This window comes from Dasypus novemcinctus, chromosome 18 (assembly GCF_030445035.2).
Source record: "Dasypus novemcinctus isolate mDasNov1 chromosome 18, mDasNov1.1.hap2, whole genome shotgun sequence".
NCBI classification, from domain to species: Eukaryota; Metazoa; Chordata; class Mammalia; order Cingulata; family Dasypodidae; genus Dasypus; species Dasypus novemcinctus.
In genome coordinates this window covers 34,177,752-34,198,053 of record NC_080690.1, presented here as the reverse complement: position 1 = coordinate 34,198,053, position 20,302 = coordinate 34,177,752, and the positions used below count along the sequence as shown (strand labels likewise).

Sequence of the window (20,302 nt, the reverse complement as noted above, 5' to 3'; positions counted from 1 at the left end):
TTGATTATATGGAAATTCTGCAGGGAAGTTTCATGGAGTGACTAGAGAGAGGTTTCTTTAACACTGAGGAAAAGACAGATGGCATTCTCTTTAATCTTTTCATCCCTTTCCCTCAGCCCTTAGTGTTTTTTGGGTAACTGGGCTATTTGGATTGTAGGTGATAAGGGAAAGGGAAAATTTACTTGGGTTTAATGTGTTGCATTGCACTGTGCTGTACTCTAGCATCCAGTGCCTTAGGGCAAAAGAACATTTACGGATGGATTTCATTACAGATTTCTTCCCCCAAATATACTGTCCAAATAAACAGCTTAAAGAGTTTGGAAAAAGGGAATTACAGCCGACCTGTTGTGTCACTCATTTACTCTTTTTTTTTCCCCTTCCCCGCCCAGCTGTTTTTGCTGTGTCTGTTCACTCTGTGATACTCTGTATCTATTTCTCTTTTGTCTTCTCTTCTCATCTTTCTCCTTTAGGATTCACTGGGATTCGATCCTGGGGACCTCTGATGTGGAGAGAGGTTCTCTGTCACTTGTGCCACCTCAGTTCCTGGGTTCTGTTGCACCTCACCTTGACTTTCCCCTTTGTCTCTCTTTTGTTGTGTCGTCATCTTGCTGCGATTCACTTGTGTGGACATTGGCTTGCCTCAGGGGCATACTTTTTTTTACTAGGAGGCCCCAGAGATCAAACCCGGGTCCTCCCATGTGGTAGGCAGAAGCCCAATCACTTGAGTCACATCCACTTCCCTCATTTACTCTTTTTTTAAAAGATTTATTTATTTTCCCCACCTTCCACCCCTTTGCTTGCTCTCTATGTCCGTTTGCTGTGTGTTCTTCTGTGTCCACTTGTATTCTCATCCGGTGGTGCTGGGGATTTGTGTCTTTTTTTGTTGTTTTTGCATCATCTTGCTGCGTCAGCTCTCCGTGTGTGTGGCACCACTCCTGGACAGGCTGCGGTTTCACGCGGGGCGGCTCTTCTTGCGCAGGGGCCATTCCTTGCGCAGGGGGCACCCTTACACATGGGGGCATCCCTGCGTGGGCCGGCATTTCTTGCTCACAGCAGCACTGCACGTGGGCCAGCTCACCACACGAGCCAGGAGGCCCTGGGTATCAAATCCCTGGACCTCCTATATGGTAGGAGGATGCTTTATCTGTTGAGCCACATCCGCTTCCCCCTCACTTAGTCTTTATAACAGCGTTTTCACTGCTGAGGCCTAGTGAGGATAGCTTTGCCTGGGGCGTGTAGCTATTAGGTTCTTGCAAATTAATGGTGGTTTTGCATTGTTGAAATTTGCTGTTTTATATTGGCATGCATTCTTAAATGTGGTTTTGTTATATATCATTTTAATGTGCACTTCTCGCTTTATGTTTTTTGCTAATGACTTATTACTTGCTGTTTATTTATTTTAGACTATGGAAATGATGTTAGACAAAAAAGGCAAATTTGAGTGATTTTCTTATTTGAGTTCAAAATGGGTTGTAACGCAGTGGAGACAACTTGCAACATCAACAACACATTTGCCCCAGGAACTGCTAACGAACACACAGTGCAGTGGTGGTTCAAGAAGTTTTGCAAAGGAGACAAGAGCCTTGAAGATGAGGAGCATAGTGGCCAGCCATCGGAAGTTGACAATGACCAGTTGAGAGCGGTCATTGAAGGTGATCTTAAACTACACGAGAAGTCGCTGAAGAACTCAGTGTTGACCATCCTACAGTCATATGGCATTTGAAGCAAATTGGAAAAGTGAAAAAGTTTGATAAGTAGGTGCCTCATGAGCTGACCGAAAATTTTTTAAAAATCGTCTTTTGAAGTATCGTGTTCTCTTATTTTATACAACAATGAACCATTTCTTGATTAGATTGTGATATACGATGAACAGTATTTTATACTTTTATACGATTTTATACGACAGCTGGCCACGACCAGCTCAGTGGTTGGACTGAGAAGAAGCTCCAAAGCATTTCCCAAAGCCAAACTTGCACACAAAAAAAGGCATGGTCACTATTTGGTGGTCTGCTGCTAGTCTGATCCACTACAGCTTTCTGAATCCTGGCAAAACCATTACATCTGAGAAATATGCTCAGCAAATCAATGAGATTTCTAGTCTGATCCACTACAGCTTTCTGAATCCCGGCAAAACCATTACATCTGAGAAATATGCTCAGCAAATCAATGAGATGCACCGAAAACTGCAACACCTACAGCTGGCATTGGTCAGTAGGGCCCAGTTCTTCTCCACAACAACACCCAACCACACATTGCACAACCAACCCTTCAAAAGTTGAACAAATTGGGCTACGAAGTTTTGCCTCATCTGCCACATTCATCTGACCTCTAGCCAACCGACTACTACTTCTTCAAGCATCTCGACAACTTTTTGCAGGGAAAATACTTCTACGCCAGCAGGATACGGAAAATGCTTTCCAAGAGTTCATTGAATCCTGAAGCACAGATTTTTATGCTACAGGAATAAACAAACTTATTTCTCATTGGCAAAAATGTGTTGATTGTAAGGGCTCATACTTTGATTAATAAAGATGTGTTTGAGACTAGTTATAATGATTTAAAATTTACGGTCCAATACCACAATTCCTTTTGCACCAACCTAATAGTAAGCACTGATCCAGTATTGACTTATCAGCTCTAGCTCAGATAACCTAGGCCAGGGGTTGGCAAACTATGGCCTGCAGGGCAAATAAGCTAAAAATGGTTTTTACATCTTTAAATGGCTCAAAAAAAATCCACATGATGTGGAAATTGTGTGAAATTCAAGTTTCAGTGTCTATAATTAAAATTTTATTGGAGTACAGCCAAGCTAATTTGTTTATATATTACCTGTGGCTGCTTTCAGACTATACTGGCAGAGTTGAGTAGTTGACTGACCTGCAAAGCCTGAAATCTTTATTCTCCAACCCTTTTCAGGAAAAGTTTGCTGATCCTGCTCTAGGCCACCGTCTCCAGGACTAGAAACCAGGAGATAGTATGGTCTACAGGGCTAGCATGGATGGCTGGGGGGCACTGCCGTCTTTTTTGTCAGCTTTGAGACTCTGAAGGCTCTAACTTTCTAGACTATATCTTAGAAGTATTAAAAACATAAGTGTAAGTCAAGAGAACTAGTGAGTAACAGCCATTTCTGGAATGACCCCATAAAAACAGTCTTTAAAGTGGTCCCCCAGTTTGGGAATCCATGAAGCCCTGTTCAAATGAAAAGACAATTCTACTTGGGGCTAATGCTTTAAGAGAAAAGAAACTAATGAACTAATAATTAATGCCAGAAAATGGATATGTAGACATTAAATACAATAAATGTGAATATTATAAGAGACCATAGTTCTAACCACCTGTGGAATCCTGGAGGCATACTAATTTAAAACGGTCTAGAAGTCCTCAGTAGTTTGACTATTTAAGTATTTACTCTTTTCTGACTCTGTTAAATATTTACTGTGGTTATATTGAAAATATGGAAATGACTGTATTTCTCCTGATTAACTCACATGTTAATAACAAGTGAACTAAAATTATCTGATGCATTTTACTCTTTTTTTATGTTTAGTTCATCTCACCTTATATGCAATTTGAGGCTCCCCCCCAAATTTAAGAATGGTATGCTCCAAAGGGACATTTTTTTTTTCTTTTTGACCTTGAATGTCAGGTGAATGCAGAATGAGGAAATGGAAGTCTAGCCAGACCTTTGTTTTAGCTCTAGATAGAAGCTGTCTCTAAAACTGGGCTTGAATTTTTTCCTCGAGTTAATCCACTTAGCATCTTCTAAGTGTGGTGAGAAGGTCTGAACCCCGGAAATTTCTTAAGGACATTTCTTAGTTTTAACATAGTGGGGTGCCCTCCTTCAGCCTAGGAAAAGCAATGAGCCATTGTCATTTGTTTTTTTGGGGGAACTTTTTTGTTAATTTTAACAATCAAAAAAGTGCACACATCCTAAGAGTCTACCTCAGTGAGTTTTCTCAAAGTGAAAACACTGTTAACCAGCATCCAGATCAAGAAATAGAAAATTGCTATCCCCTCATGCCACTTCTGTCACTCCCCCACTCACCCCTCAAAGTAACCAATATCCTCCTGCCTTCTAACAATGGCGGTAAGTTTGTCCTTCAGTTTTAGACTTTCAGTTGCTTGAATAGTTGAGGAGGTCTATGAAGTCTCAGTAGGACTTCTGCTAAGCAGCAGGGGAGAGCAGTTAGGTGCGCAGAGGCTGGGTACCCTGTGATACACCTGTTTCTTACCATCACACTCAGAGGCTCAGGGTCCTTGCCAAGTCTATCCTCTAGCCTTTTCCTGTCCAGCTGTTTTGCTGTGTGGGCTGCTCCATATCCTGTTTCCTGAGGGTCCCCAGTATGGCTTCTTCCTGGTCCCATCCTTCATAGGTCCCTACCAGTGCAGCTGGCATCCTGTCTCTGCACTTGTCCTGGCCAGATTTTTCCAACATAAAGCTTTGACTTCAGTTTGCTTCCCCTAGATGATTTTAATTCTCTCTATTGGATAAAGCTAATAAGGTTATTTTCATGATTAGTTTTCAGTATATTGGGTCAAATTAATTAAGTGGCTTACCCTTATATTTTATGGCTAAATTGATATTTTCTGGAAGGGATAAAAAATTGTTCTTATATTTATGAAATCAAAAATAAACTATAAATTTTAATAAAATGGAATGATGACTACAGTCAAAGTGTAGATTTGGAAACTTTAATAAAACTTTTTTGTAAATTAATTGACTTGTAATGCAAGATAGATCCAGTTTTTCTTAAGTATGGTATTGTATACATGTCATCTCTCTTTCTCTCAAGTGGATGTGAAAAACTTACTATCTTTTTACCCCTACCCTGGAGTTGTATTGCAAAATTCTTTCTATATATATGCATTTATTCTTTTGGTTTGGAATTCTGTTCTACCTGAAAATTTGATGGTTGCTTCTAAAATACCACTGGTTTTTGTCTGGATATTTAGAGAAAAAGCACTAGCCTGTGTTGAGTGTGACCTGAATTCATGCCATCTATATACTGTTACTGCCTTCTGCTATGCTGCCTCATAAAGATTAGGTTTCAGTTGGTAGTTGGAAAGGAAAGTTATGCTCTGGTCTCCGCTTGTCAATGGATACCAACTTGACGAAGGAGTACAGGAAGCCTCCAAGAAGGAAAGACACTCAACACATAAGAATAAGACCCCTCCTAGTCTTTTTTTTTTTTTTTTGAGATTTATTTTATTTATTTCTCTCCCCTTCCTCCCCCCTCCCCCCCATTGTTTGCTCTCTTGTGTCCATTTGCTGTGCATTCCTCTGTCTGCCTGCATTCTCCGTGGCACTGGGAATCTGTGTCTTTTTTCTTGAATCATCTTGCTGCGTCACCTCTCCGTGTGTGTGACTCCACTCCTGGGTGGGCTGTGCTTTTCGCATGGGGCGGCTCTCCTTGTGGGGCACACTCCTTGAGCATGGGGCTGCCCTACGCAGGGGGCATCCCTGCGTGGCATGGCACTCCCTGCGTATGGCAGCACCGCACATGGGCCAGCTCACCACACGGGCCAGGAGGTCCTGGGTTTGAACCCTGGACCTCCTATATAGTGGGCAGATGCTCTGTCAGTTGAACCACATCTGTATCCCCCTCCTAGTCTTTTAACAAATGAGCACCTACTGTCGGCCTGGCATTGTTCTAGTGAACAAACCAGACAAGAATCCCTGACCTTGTATGGCTGACCTTGTAGGGCTTACCTTCTAGCAGGAGGAGATAAACAAAAAGGGAAAAGGCACAGTGCTGGGCGTAGGTGTGATTTGCAATTTAAAGAACATGTTCTAGGTAAGTCTGAAAGATAAGGTGGCAGAGGTGTAAACATGAGAGGTAGGGAATCAGCCTTGAGCATGTCTGGGCAAGGGAAAGAAGGGGTGTGTCTCAGGTAGAGAAAACAAAGACTCTAAGGCAGGACTGTGTCTGACCCTTCAGGGGTCTGGTAAGTAGACCCCAGGGTACCTGGAGCCCAGAGAGGGAGAGGGGAATGGGGCTGGAGATGGATCTGAGGGGTAAGGGAGGGAGAGTGGGATCAATTATCTCGGCTTTATTTTGTACAAAGGGCTTAAGCAGAAAGGTTGCTGGGTTGAGAAGCAGGAAGGCCAGGGAGGAAGCTGCTGATGTCCAGGAGAGTGGCTTGGATATGGGGAGGTGGTTAGGTGGCAGTGGTGAAATGACAGATTTTGGATGTATTTTGAAGTTAGATTTGAAAGGCTTTGCTGGACAATTGGATGTGGGTTTTGTGTCATGGAGGCCTTCAAGGATTTCTTTTCTCTCTCTCTTTTTAACAGAAAAGTTTTGTCATTTCTTTTATAGGGAGTGCTAAAGTTTTCCTTATGAAAGAAAAAAAATTTCCTTTTTCTTGACTCAGAGAAATTATTTTTATCTTAGAGTACAAGAAGCAAAATGGAGAGAAGAGGCAGTGTATTGCTTTCTTTCCTCTTTCTGGTGAGTGATTATATTTCTGGTAGTTAGTAGCATGTTAGTAGCCCTGTAGGTTTCTGAGGAAAAGCATTTCTTCACCAGGCAAGAGCAGTTGCTTAAAAATACTCTTCTGTTCCTTTCATCATCTGTCCCTGAAAATACTTTCCCAGTTCTGCCATTCCCATTTTTCCACATGTAGAGCTTGCCAGGTACAGCCTGATTGTGTTAGGTTAAAAAAAAAATTATGGTAAATATCTGTAAGATTTAAGTAAAGAGTTATTGTTTATATGAATCTTTGCCTGAAGATGAAAGTCAGCTTGGAACTAAAGAACACCAAAGTGTTTTCATATTTACTCCATCTGAGCTGTTTTTGTTTTAACCTTGTACTTTTGCCTTTAAAGTGAATGCTCTCTAATGCTCATTTTAAAAAGTCCTTCTACTGTGCAATTTTGGTGGTAACAGTGCCCTTTTAACAGTAACCCATGCTTCATAGCTGAGAGATAATTTTACATTACATGAACATTATAACTACAATCTTAGATCGTGGGATTTCAAAAGTAAAGTGCAAGTCGTGTTTAAAACAAAAGAATGTAACATTTGTTCAATCTAAGTATCTTTTAAAAAATAAATTTAAAAAACAGAGGAAGAAAAGTATTATCCAAAAGGGCTACTGTTTAATTTTTTTTTTTTTAAGGAGGTACTGGGCATTGAACCTTGGACCTTGCACATGGGAAGCAGGTGCTCAACCACTTGAACTACATCTGCACCCTCCCTGTTCTTTTTTTAATAAATAATTTTGTTCTTAACCTTTCAGCAATGTAAAATATTTATGATGGTGATCCTTTTAGCCTTCTATATGATTTAAAAACTTGTTCTTGGTCAAGATCCTTATGCAAGATGGTACAGTGTATATGAGATTGATAAATGCATGACGTGTGTTAAATATCAGAACTGTTAAAAGGAGTTTTCTCTATCAGTTGTTGGAGAAACAGGTGGTCTTGCTAATCGTATTCCCAGTCTGAAAGTCAGCTGCTATTTATATCAGTATAATTAACAGTAGTAATTGTATTCTAAAAAGTAGTAGGGATAGGAACAATTAAGTCTAATATCATGAATGTCATATATAACAAGCACACATGAATCTCTACCCTCAGTAACCTTGTAAGCTAAAGAAAGTGAATGGAAACCTAGACATGAATAAAAAGTGCTGTCTTTTATGTTGGTGAAGGAGCAACCTGTGTTGCTCCTCTGTCTTTTAGTCTCAGTGCAGCCACATTGCAGCAGAATATTCTGGGCACATAACTGACCTTATGTAGACTGGACTGCCTCCTCTATCAGGAACCTCACAGAAATGTTGTAGGAATCTTATGAGATAAGGGCCTTATAAATTGTCCAACACTCTGTGGATGGTGGTGTCTTTCTGAGTTGGATGGAGGAATCAGAGGGTAGGGGTGATTGCTCTTTAAGTATCATAGAGGTTGCCACCATAGCTTCCATTTCCTTGTCTGCCTTGGGTCTGTGGAAAGAGTCAGGAATTCTGGTCTGTGGCTTAATATCTTTGCGTTTGTTCTGATGGCAGAAATCAATTTTTAGGGGCTGTCAATATGTACAGAAGTGATTCTGTTTCTTCACAGTCTGACTCATTTTCTCTACCAGACCTGTTCTTGGGCTATGTTCAGGAACAAATCCTGCTTGTTGATGAGCTGTCTCTGTTTACAAAAAGTCCTAGCGTTTCATTAGTTTTTAACAGATTCAGGCAGCATTTGAAGCCTATCTTTCGCTTGATTTAGGTTTCTTCTTTTCTCTCCCCCATCAAGGATCTGCATCTCTGATGGATACTGAGGGGTTTGGTGAGCTTCTTCAGCAAGCTGAACAGCTTGCTGCTGAGACCGAGGGCATCTCAGAGCTTCCCCATGTGGAACGGAACTTACAGGAGATCCAGCAGGCGGGCGAGCGCCTGCGTTCCCGAACCCTCACACGCACGTCCCAGGAGACAGCAGATGTCAAGGCGTGAGTACTGGTGGGGAGGCAGCATTGGTACTGTGTGGTTTGGGGGCAGGATCCATTTCTTCTTTCCTGCTTGAATTTGGATTCTGTCCGTGAATAACAGAACAAGTGAGATTCTCGGGAACACAGGGAGGTTTTATAAACAGCAGCCTTGCTTTGTCTCCCTTCCTCTCAGATTTTCAGCTTTGTCTTCCTGATCAACCTATGAGCCCATATCACAGGCAGAGATGATCGGGGTGGGAGTGGGCAGAAGAGCTTTGTCATGCAGAAGCTGGTCGCAGTGGTTCCTGCTTGGGTTTGCTGAGTGTTGGGTCATAAATGGCTCCCATAAGTATGTTAGTAAATGTGGGCCACGCAGATAAGTGTTACCTTTGAAGCCAGAGAGCACTCTGTTTTTAAGAGCTCTTGGAAGAAATTGATGAGCACTCAGTGATGAGAAGCCATGTGAGTGAGGAGTGATTCTGTCTGCTTATTGTCAGGCTGCCTCAGAGAGACCTCGGAAATACAGTGCCTGCTAGTTGATTGTAGAACAGGAAAGTGGGCAAGCCCCAAGAGAGTGCAGCTGGAGAAAAGTGCTGACTGACTGTCCAGCCAGCGGCGGCGGCTGCCACATATCGATTAAACTGTTGGTTCTACAAATATATGTTTAGAGTCTCTACTGTGCCAGGCCTGTGCCACCTCTGGGACTAAAACCATAAATTAGACATGGCTCTTGCCCTTAAGGAGCTTATAATTGGGAGTGGGGCTGGGATGGGAAAAAACCATACTGCTTTCCATAGGAAATGTGATTTACTGATTCTTTCTGTGTATCAGAAACTCGGCTAGATTTAAGATTTTGCTTAATCCTTACAGTCACACTCGATGTTGCAGTCGAGAAACTTAGGCTCAGAGAGGGCAAGTAACTTGGCCATATCACACAGCTGGTGAGTGGTTTGCCAGGATTTAAACTCAGCTGACTCCAGAGTGCATGTTCCTATAACCCTGATGGAAGGGCCGTGGGAGTATGGGAGAGGAAGTTGTTGTACCCTTGGTGGATCTGGAAAGTCATGGAGATTCTGGGCAGGGGATGTGAGAGACTGTCAGTCACCTCCTCAGTCCTCATTCCTTTGAACTTGACAAGACCCAAGTGCTGGTGTTAGTGTGGGGACTTTGTTTTGGGCACTTAGTAAGTGTCACAGAAGTGAGTGTAAAGGCTACATTCTTTGCCATCTAATCTTGAAAGCTGAATATTTTGGCTGCACTGCCGAGTCAGTAAGGGTATTTGTGGAAATTCTTCTTTTAGGCCTCCCCAGCATGTTTTTTAAAAAATACTCACTGGTTTGCATTCTTTTGGCATTGTAAGCTAAGTTAGAGAATACCTGGCAGGGATTTTTAACTATCCAGCCTTGCAGCTATGTGCAACGAACTGTGCCTGCACCCTGTTTCCCAACACCCCCAGGCAACTTTTAGACATTTCTGCTAACTTGCCCCTCCTGCAGGCTCCTCAGCCACTGCTCCTGGCTGCCTGCAGTTACACTTAGTCTGGAGCATGCAGGTGCTGTACAGGGATGCTGCTGGAGTGAACAGACTATGATGCCAGCTGAGTTGCTATAGTTATAATTTAATTGCATCAGCTTTACAGCCTATTAAGAGCAAGAAGGGAAAATGTTTTCTTGGTAACAATTATCAGTCATGCTCTCTTTCTTGTAAATTTCCATTCTTCCTCATCTCTTTCTACCTTAAATTCATTATTGAGAGAATGGGTAAAGGGTGGGGCAAGGGCTTAAAAAGAAACCAAAGGGCTGATGCCTGTATTTTTCCATCTTCTTGATAGGCAGAGACATGAAGTGTGATGTGAATATTTAGTACAAGATGAGGGTGGAAGAGAAAACTGAGTAGGAAAAATTTTTTTATGTGAAATAAGTTTTGAAATAAAATTCTTTGAGATTTTAGTTAAGATTTGGTTGTAGATTTAAGATTGAATTATTTTATGCTTGGGTCATCTATTTGCTTAAATATACCTTGTTGGATTTTTCTTTATAGGGAATAGATTTGATAGCTTTAAAAAATTAAAAAAAAATTTTTTTTGAATTTTATCACTCACACATAAACATACATAAACAATAAGTGTATAGTAATAGTTGTGAACTTATAAAACAAACATACATAGCATCATACAGGACTCTCATTACTCATCCTACCACCAATACCTTGCATTGTTGTTAAACATTTTAAACTAATGGTTAAAGAGCATTGTCAAAATATTACTACTAACCAAAGTATTTTCCCCCAACCCATCCTATTATTAATATTGTCTTTATATCATTTGTATATGAACATATAAACAATAAGTGTATAGTAAAAGATGTGGTCTTACAAAGCCAACATGCATAACATTATACAGAGGTCCTATACATCAACCCTCCACCAACACCTTGCATTGTTGTGAACATTTGTTACAGATTATGAAAGAATATTGTCAAAATCTTACTACTAATTATAATCCTTATCTTATATTTGGTGTATTTTTCCCCCAACCCACCCTATTATTATTTTTTAAATATATATTTTTTTATGACAGAAGGTGTAAACTTATAAAACAGTCATGCACAAGTGCAGAATTCCTGACCAACATCCATCTATCAGCACACCACACTGTCATGGAACATTTGTTACAGATAAAATAATATCATCTGATTGTTCCCACATCCATAGTGTACATTTGGCACACATTCTCCATACTGCTGCATTATCAACGCAATACATCTTTGGCGTAGATGCAAGCATATTACATTATTACTGTTGTTGTTTTTTTTTTTTTTTAAAGATTTATTTTTATTTATTTAATTCCCCTCCCCTCCCCCGGTTGTCTGTTTTCTGTGTCTATTTGCTGCGTCTTGTTTCTTTGTCCGCTTCTGTTGTCGTCAGCGGCACGGGAAGTGTGGGCAGCGCCATTCCTCGGCAGGCTGCTCCCTCCTTCGCACTGGGCGGCTCTCCTTGTGGGTGCACTCCTTGCACGTGGGGCTCCCCTACGCGGGGGACACCCCTATGTGGCACGGCACTCCTTGCGCGCATCAGCACTGCGCATGGGCTAGCTCCACACGGGTCAAGGAGGCCCGGGGCTTGAACCACGGACCTCCCATGTGGTAGACGGATGCCCTAACCACTGGGCCAAAGTCCGTTTCCCTACATTATTACTGTTAACCACACTCCATAGGTCACTCCAATTGTATTTTCCCCATGCTCCTCCACATTCCCACAACCCTGCTATAGTGATGTACATTTGCTCTAGCTCACAAAGGGCACTTGCATCTGTACCATCAGCCACAGTTTTCATTCACCTCTTGGTTTACTGTGCTATTCAGTTCCTAGATTATTCTCTAGCATTCTGTCAATTGGCATTTACATCCCTAGACTACCATTTTCAGCCACGCTCATTTATTGTTGTTACTCACTGTTTGTTACCATCCACTCTGTACATTTCCACACTTTTACCTTAAAGCTAATTAAAACTTCTACATACATTAAACATCAGTAGTCCATCTCAGTCCTCCTCTTATCTCCTCTAAGAATCTACCACCTACCACCAGGACTTGAAGATATTTTCCTACAATTTCTTCTAGAAGCTTCATGGTTCTTGCTTTTATATTTAGGTTTTTTGATCCATTTTGAGTTAATTTTTGAATTAGGTATGAGATAGAGGTCCTCTTTCCTTCTTTTGGCTATGGATATCCAGTTCTTTCAGCTCCATTTGTGGAATGAACTGTTCTGCCTGAGCTTTTGGGGTTTGACAGGCTAGTCAAAAATCACTTAACCGTGCATGTGAGGTCTGATTCTGAACCATAAATTTAGTTCCATTGGTCTATGTGTCTGTCTTAATGCAAGTACCATGTGGTTTTTCCAGTATAGCTAGGTAATATAATTTAAAGTCTGGAGATGAGAGTTCACTTACCCTTTTTAAGATGTTTCTGGCTATTCAGGACCCCTTATCCTTTCAAATAAATTTGATAATCATGTTTTCAATTTTTAAAAAATGCTGGTGGAATTTTTATTGGGATTGCATTGAATCTGTATATCAATTTGAGTAGAATTGATGTCTTTAGGATATTTAGTCTTCCAGTCCATGAGCATGAAATGTTCTTCCAGTTGTTTAGGGCTTTTTTGATTTCTTTTAACATTTCATTGCAGTGTTCTGAGTACAAGTGCTTTACATCGTTGGTTAAGTTTATTCCTATTTGAGTTTTATCTGTCATATTTTCTCCACTCTTTTGACACTTTTGGTTACTTTTATTGATATACTCTTCATTTCTAGACTCTCTTCCAGGCCTCTCTGCTGTGTTTTATTTTCAGGCTCTAGCACCCCTTTAGTATTTCTTGAAAATCTGGTCTCTTGCTTAGAAATTCTCTCAGTTTCTGTTTATCTGTGAATATTCTAATCTTGCTCTCATTTTTGAAAGACAGTCTTGCTGGATATAAGTTTATCTCTTGTAGTATCTTAAATATATCAGACCACTGTCCTCTTGCCTCCATGGTTTCTGGTGAGAAATCAGCATTTAATCTTATTGGGTCTCCCTTATACATTATGCATTGCTTTTCTCAGGATTCTCTCTTTGTCTTTGGCATTTGACATTCTGAATAGTATGTGTCTCAGAGTTGGTCTTTTAGGATTTTTTTGGATGGGAGTACGTTGTGTTTCTTGGGCATGGATATCTAGGACCTTCAATAGGGTTGGGAAATTTTCTACCATTATTTCTTCAAATATTCCTTCTGCCCCTTTTCCCTTCTCCTTCTGGGACACCCATGACACATATGTTTGCATGTCTTTTGCTGTCTTTAAGTTCTCTGAGACCTTGTTCAATTTTTTTCCATTCTTTTCTTCATCTTTTCTTTTGTATGTTCACTTTCAGAGGCCATTTCTTCAAGGTCACCAATTCTTTCTTCTGCCTCTTCAAATCTGGTATTATATGATTCCAGTGTCTTTTGTTTTTGTTTTTATCCTTCCCCCCTTTGTGGCTTTTTGCGTGCTGTCTGCTCTCTGTGTCTGTTTGCTGTGCATTCTTCTGTGTCTGTATTTGTTTATTTTTATTTCCCCTCCCCTCTTGCGGCTTGCTTGCTGTCTGCGCTCTGTGTCCATTTGCTGCGTGGTTGTCTGTGTTTTTGCTTGTCTCCCTTTTTTATTGTTGCGTCACTTTGCTGAGTCGGCTCTCCATGGTACTTGTAGGCTGGGCGGCATTCCGCAGCGTGCGTGCAAGCCCGCCTGCACAAGGAGGCCCCAGGACACAAACCCAGGGCCTCCCATATGGTAGACGGGAGCCCAACTGATTGAGCCACAGCTGCTTTCCCCAATGTTTGTTTTTTTTTTTAAAGATTTATTTTTTATTTCTCTTCTTTTCCCTGCCCCCTCCCCCCCAGTTGTCTGCTCTCTGTGTCCATTCACTGTGTGTTCTTCTGTGTCCACTTGTATTCTTGTCAGCAGCACTGGGAATCTGTGTCTCTTTTTGTTGTATCATCTTGCTGTGTCAGCTCTCCGTGTGTGCGGCGCCACTCCTGGGCAGGCTGTGCTTTTTTCATACTGGGCAGCTCTCCTTATGGGGAGTACTCCTTGTGTGATGGGCTTTCCTACGCAGGGCCACCCCTGCATGGCACAGCACTTGTTGTATGCATCAGTACTGCATACTTGTATGACTTATCACACAGGTCAGGAGGCCCTGGGTTTGAACCCTGGACCTCCCATGTGGTAGGTAGATGCTCTATCCATTGAGCCAAATCCACTTCCTCCAATGTTTTGTTTTTTTAAAAATTTCATTTATTGTGCCTTTCATTTCCATAAGATCTGTTATTTTTCTATGTGTGCTTTCAAATTCTTCTTTGTGCTTATCCAGTGTGTTCTTTAATATCCTTAATCTCTTTAGCCTTCTCATTGAGATTTGTTCTCAAGGAGATTTGTTTGAACATCTGTGATTGCTTTTCTCAACTCATTTATGTCATCTGGAGGCTTGTCTTGTTCCTTTAACTGGGCCATAGCTTCCTGTTTCTTGGTGTGGATTGTAATTTTCTGTTGGTGTCTTGGCATCTGGTTTACTAGAGTATTTATTCTGGGTGCAGTTTTTCTCTTTAGTTTAGGGCTTCCTCCCCTTTCTCCCTTCCTGGTTGTGCAGTAGGAACCAAGCATATAGTTGGTGCTGTAAGCTGTGGAGGCTCAAGCTGCCCTCATTGCCCCAGGGACTGATGAAGCTTCTCCCAACTTTATCCTTTGCCAGGGGTAGGACAGAGTCACAGCTGTGTAGAATAATCCAAGTTGTGCAGACCTAGACTGTAGTTGCCCAAAGAGACTGATGAAGCTTTACACCCCTTTCTCCACTGCCTGGGGCGGGGATGGAGTTGCAGGTATGGGCAGCAATCCGTGCAGTGTGGGTCCAAGATGACCGCATTTGCCCCAGTATACTTCCGATTATTCAGTCTGTACCAGCCAAAGGTATCTGCAGTTAGCTGGATAGGCTGGTACAGGGCCTGCCAGCCTCCTCGCTGCCAGAGATGGGGCTAAAGCCTAGGCTAGGGCTGCAGGCTGATCTGAGTGGAAGAAACTGGTTCCTACTGTTGCTGTGACTTTTGATTCTGGCTTCCCCTCAGGCTGGGGGTGAAGTCAAAATGGCGGCTATTGGCCTCTTTCCAACTTGGACAGGTTCACACCCCAGCTGTTCCTAGGGTTATACCTTAGCCAGTAGAGTCTGCTAATCAGTGGCCGAAATCAGTGGCCAACTGTCTCTTTCTCCCCTGTTTTTTGGAAACAGAGCTTCCGATTCCAGCCACAGAATAGCTCCTGGGGCAGCTTGCACTGCCAGTGTAGGAAGTCTCCGCCTTTGAAGCTTGGCTGGTAATTTCCTGGATAGGCTAGTGCAGGTCTCCCCAGCTTCCTCCCTCCCAGAGGTGGGGCTGGGACTTAGGCTAGACCGGCAATCTGATCTGGATGGAAAGAAGCAGGTCCGTACCAGCACTAGGATTTTCAGTCCGCCCCACTTCCCCTTGTTCCAGGTGCAGAGTTAAGATGGCAGCTCCTGGCCTCTTTCTGACTTGGACAGGCTCAAACTTTAGCTGTTCTCAGGATTATACTTTAACCCGCTGAATTTACTCATCGGTAGCTGAATTTGGTGCCTAACTGTCTCTTCCTCCCTCATTTTGTGGAAGTGGAACTTTCAATTCTAGCCATGGAACAGCTCCCAAGGCAGCTTGTGCCTCCAGTGGAGAATGGGCACTGGCCTCTGTGGCGTGGAGTGCTCTACTTACAAATCTTCTCTGCAGTTGGGCAGTCTCCTCCTTCCATTCCTTCAAGGATGTGGCAGGATGCTCTTCTGGTCTCCTGGAGTCCCCAAGCAGGTGCTTCAGCTACCTCCAGATAGGTCTGGGTGTTTACTAACTGACTACAGGAGCTCCTTACTCCAGTGCCATCTTGCTGGTTGTCCTTGATAGCTTTTTTGCATGTGTGTATTTGATATTTCAGATTGCTAATTTTTTTCATACATGAAGAATCTACATAGCATGTGTGAACTATGGCCCATGGGCCAAACTCAGCCTCCTGTCTGTTAAAAGTTTTATTGCACACAGTCACACTTATTTATGTATTGTCTCTGGCTGCTTTCATAATACAATAACAGAGTTGAGTAGTCGTAACAGAGGCTTGCAAAGCCTGAAATACTTACTGTCTGGCTTTGTACAAACTTTGCCGACTCCTGGTGTACATAATAATAAAATGAATGAATGCCCATGTGCACATTGCACAGTTAAGACATAGAATATTATCAGTAGCTGTGGAGCCCTACCTGGGTGCCCATCATCGATTGCGACCCCCCTGTCTTCCCATCAGAAATGCCTCATTGGATTTTTCCATTCAAACTCAGAAACCGAATAACCTAGAGGTGTATAAAGAAAAAGCCAGCAGTCACTCTTTCTCCCTAACTTTTTCTCCAAGGTAACCAGTGTTTTCATTTGAGAACTTTTACACTTTCCCATGTTCACGCAAATCATATAAAAACATTTATTTGCTCAAAGTTATATAGCAGATTATAATTTTACTACTAAGCACTTATTTTGTCAGGCACTGTGCCAAGTCCTTGACGTGCTCTTTATACTTTCTTCTTAAAATAACCCTGTGAAAAAATAACTTATCACTTTTTTTATAATTGAGGAAACTCAGATAGCAAATGATCAACCCAGAATCAAATCCATCCTTGGTCAGTAAGAATTTCCCACATTCCTATGGCACGGTTCAATTCTCAAAGGATTTTCACAGGTGTTCTGCAGACTGGCCTAGCAAGCCCAAGAGGTGGGGGAGGCAGGGATTTTTCTCCACGTTTACCAGAGGAGAACACTGAAACTTGGAAAAATGATGTATCCAAGATTTTTAGTCAGTAAGTAACACGTGGGATTTGAACCCAGGTCTCCCCCATGTTTACCAGGAGCAGCTTTTGTCCTCCCACTCTCCTGGAACTGCATTGTTTGACTTCAGCCTCTGTGACTTTCTGTTCAGGGAGGCTGTGTAGTTTATGGGAATTGGGGCAAGTAAGGGGCAAGGGACCTTTGGATTTTTTCACCTTAGAAGCTGAGAGTTTCTGGTACAGCCTTTATTTGTAAACCATCCCTACCCTCACTTCCCTGCTTCTTTCATCAGTCCTCCTTCCTCGCCCCCATTAGGGCTTCTGCATATGTGCTGCACTAGCCTTGTGTTGCACAGTTCCAGCAGGTACCACCCCCCCAGATGACCCTTCCTTTCTAATAATTCTAATAGTTGATTTTTAAATTCTGATGTTCTCAACCCTGATACACATTAAACTACCCAAACATTGAGTGCATGCTCACACGTAACAGTGCCTGTGGAGCAGAATTCGGCAATATCTAGTAAAATTTATTTGTTTATTTCTTTTTATTTTAGGAGGCACTGGAGATTGAACCCAGGACCTTGTACATGGGAAGCATGCGCTCAGCCACTGAGCTTCATTTGCTCCCCTCTAGTGAAATTTATCCTTGACCCAGCAACTTGAGTTCCAGGGATGTATCCCAGAGATACACTGGCAAAAATAAAAAAAGATGTGTGCATAAGGATATTCACTGTGGCATTATTTGTATTAGCAAAAATGGAAACAACTCACATGTCCATCAGTAAGGAACTGGTTGAATAAATGTGGTCCATACCCACAATGGGGTGCTTTGAAGTTGTACAAAGGGATGAAAATATGTACTACTATGGAACGATCCCAGGTCATAATGTTAAGTAAAAAATGCAAGACAGAAAAAAGTATAGGGTACTCTTATTTATTTAAGAAAACAGGTGAAAGGCATCAAATCCCATGTTCATAGATCAAAAGCCTAAATATTATTAAGACTGCAGTACTCCCCAAATTGATCTACAGGTTCCGTGCAAAAACCTCAGTTGGCTTTTTTTTTTTTTTTTTTTTGACAAGCTGATCCAAAAACCTATATGGAAATGCAAGGGACCTGTGATAGGCAAAACAATCTCAAAACAGCAAAAGAAAGTTGGAAGACATACTACTATTTTCAAAATTTACCACAAACCTACAGTAATCAAGACATAGTGGTACTGGCATAGGGATAGACATACAGATGAATGGAATAGAATTGAGAGTCTGCGTCTCTGTGATCAAATGATTTTTGATGAATATCAAGATCATTTAATGGAGAAAGAATGGTCTTTTCATAAAATGGTGCTGGGTAAGCGGACTTGGCCCAATGGATTGGGCATCCGCCTACCATATGGGAGGTCCGTGGTTCAAACCCTGGGCCTCTTTGACCCATGTGGAGCTGGCCCATGCACAGTGCTGATGTGTGCAAGAAGTACCCTGCCACGCAGGGGTATCCCCCACATTGGGGAGCCACACACACAAGGAGTGCACCCCATAAGGAGAGCCGCCCAGCACGAAAGAAAGTGCAGCCTGTCCAAGAATGGCAGTGCACACACGGAAAGCTGACGCAGCAAGATGACGCAACAAAAAGAAACACAGATTCCTGGTGCTGCTGATAAGGATAGAAGCGGTCATAGAAGAACATACAGCAAATGAACACAGAGACCAGACAACTGAGGGGGGAGTAGAGAAATAAATAAAAATAAATAAATCTTTATAAAAAACAACAACAACACATTAAATGAATGTTTTTTAAAAAAAGTGGTGCTGGGACAACTGAGTATCCACATGCCAAAGAATGAAGTTGGACCCCTACCTCACACCATACATAAATATTAACTCCAAATGAACCACAGGCTAAGAGGTAAAAACTAGAAAACTCTTAGAGAAAAACATAGGTATAAATCTTCCTCACCTTGGGTTAGGCAGAGCTTTCTTAGATATGATTCCAAAAGCACGCATGACAAAAGGAAAATAGATAAATTAGATTTCATCAGAATTAGAAACTTGTGCTCCAAAGAACACTGTCAAGAAAGTGAAAAGACAACCCACAAAATGGGAAAAAAATATTTGCAAATGACATGTCTTGTAGGGATTTGTATTTAGATTATTTAAATAACTCTTACAATTTAATAATAAAAAGACTAATAACCCAATTTAAAAGTGAGTAAAGGATCTGGATAGACATTTTCCCAAAGAAGAGTGGCCAGTACCCAAATGGAAAGATGCTCAACATCATTAGCCACCAGGGAAATGGATATCAAAACCACATTGAAGTAGAGCAGTTGCAGCCCAGTAGTTGAGCACGCTACGTGCATGAGGTTCCAGGTTCAATCCCCAGTACTTCCTAAAACAACAACAAAAACAAAAAACACTTCATACCCACCAGAAAGACTGTAATAAAAAAGACATATAATAACAAGTGTTGGTGAGGATATGGAGAAATTGGAACCCTCATACACTGTTGGTGGGACTGTAGAGAGATACAACTGCTTTGGAAAACAGTCCAGCAGTTCCTCAAAAGTTTAAACAGAGTTACCATATGACCCAGCAGTTCCTCTTTTAGGTATATATAACCAAGAGAAGTGAGAACATGTCTACACAAAAACTTATACATGAATGTTCCATTCTTTATAATAACCCCAAAGTGGAAACAGCCTAAATGTCTATCAAGTCATGTATGGCTAAATTAAATATGGTATATCCATATAATGGACTACTATTCAGCAATAAAAGAGTGAAGTACTGATACATGCTATACCAGGGATAAACCTTGAAAACATTATGCTAAGTGAAAGAAGCCAGTCATAAAAGACTCATATTATGTGATTCCTTTTATACAAAATATCCAGGATAGGCAGATCTGTATTGTCAGAAAGTAGCTTAGTGGTTGCCAAGGGCTGGAGGTGGGTGGATGAAGGGATATGGGGAGCAGCTTATTTTTGGAATGAGGAAAATATTCTAAAATTGATTCTGGGGATGATTGCTCAAGTCTGAATATACCAAAACCATTGAGTTGTATACTTTATATCTTAATAAAGCTGCTAAGAGCAGATGATACAAATGTATATGTATTTAAATTAAAAAACAACAACAAAGAAAGTTATTTTTTTAAAAAAGCTTACCTTCAGGAAAAGGGAGGGGACAGGGAAGAGAGAATAAGAACCTTATTTTATAGGTTTGACTTTGGAACTGTAAATATCTTACATGTTTTTTTTTTTTTTGGCTAAGATTTATTTATTTCTCTCCCTTCCCCTCCCCCCCAGTTGTCTGCACTCTGTGTCCATTCACTATGTGTTCTTCTGTGACTCCTTCTATCCTTATCAGTGGCACTGGGAATCTGTGTTTCTTTTAGTTGTCATCTTGTTGTGTCATTTCTCCATGTGTGTGGCACCATTCCTGGGCAGGCTGCACTTTATTTCACACTGGGCAGCTCTCCTTATGGGGCACACTCCTTGCACATGGGGCTCCCCT

At 41.6% G+C, this 20,302-nt stretch overlaps 1 protein-coding gene across 5 annotated transcripts in view; it reads left to right on the top strand.

Moving 5' to 3' along the window:
- Positions 1 to 20,302, top strand: part of NUP93 (nucleoporin 93) — a 172,292-nt gene that overhangs the window by 34,589 nt on the left and 117,401 nt on the right. For 2 of the 5 annotated variants that reach the window (XM_004456555.4, XM_012524444.4), the window contains one exon: positions 8,246 to 8,438. The exons of 1 other annotated variant lie outside the window; for it this stretch is intronic. In XM_004456555.4, the coding sequence (XP_004456612.2) occupies positions 8,260 to 8,438 (179 nt within the window). In that variant the 5' untranslated portion in view covers positions 8,246 to 8,259. Of the gene's footprint in view, positions 1 to 5,923; positions 5,947 to 6,394; positions 6,453 to 8,245; positions 8,439 to 20,302 lie in introns of those variants that run through there. 2 more of the 5 variants (XM_023588256.3, XM_023588255.3) reach the window with 2 other exon arrangements.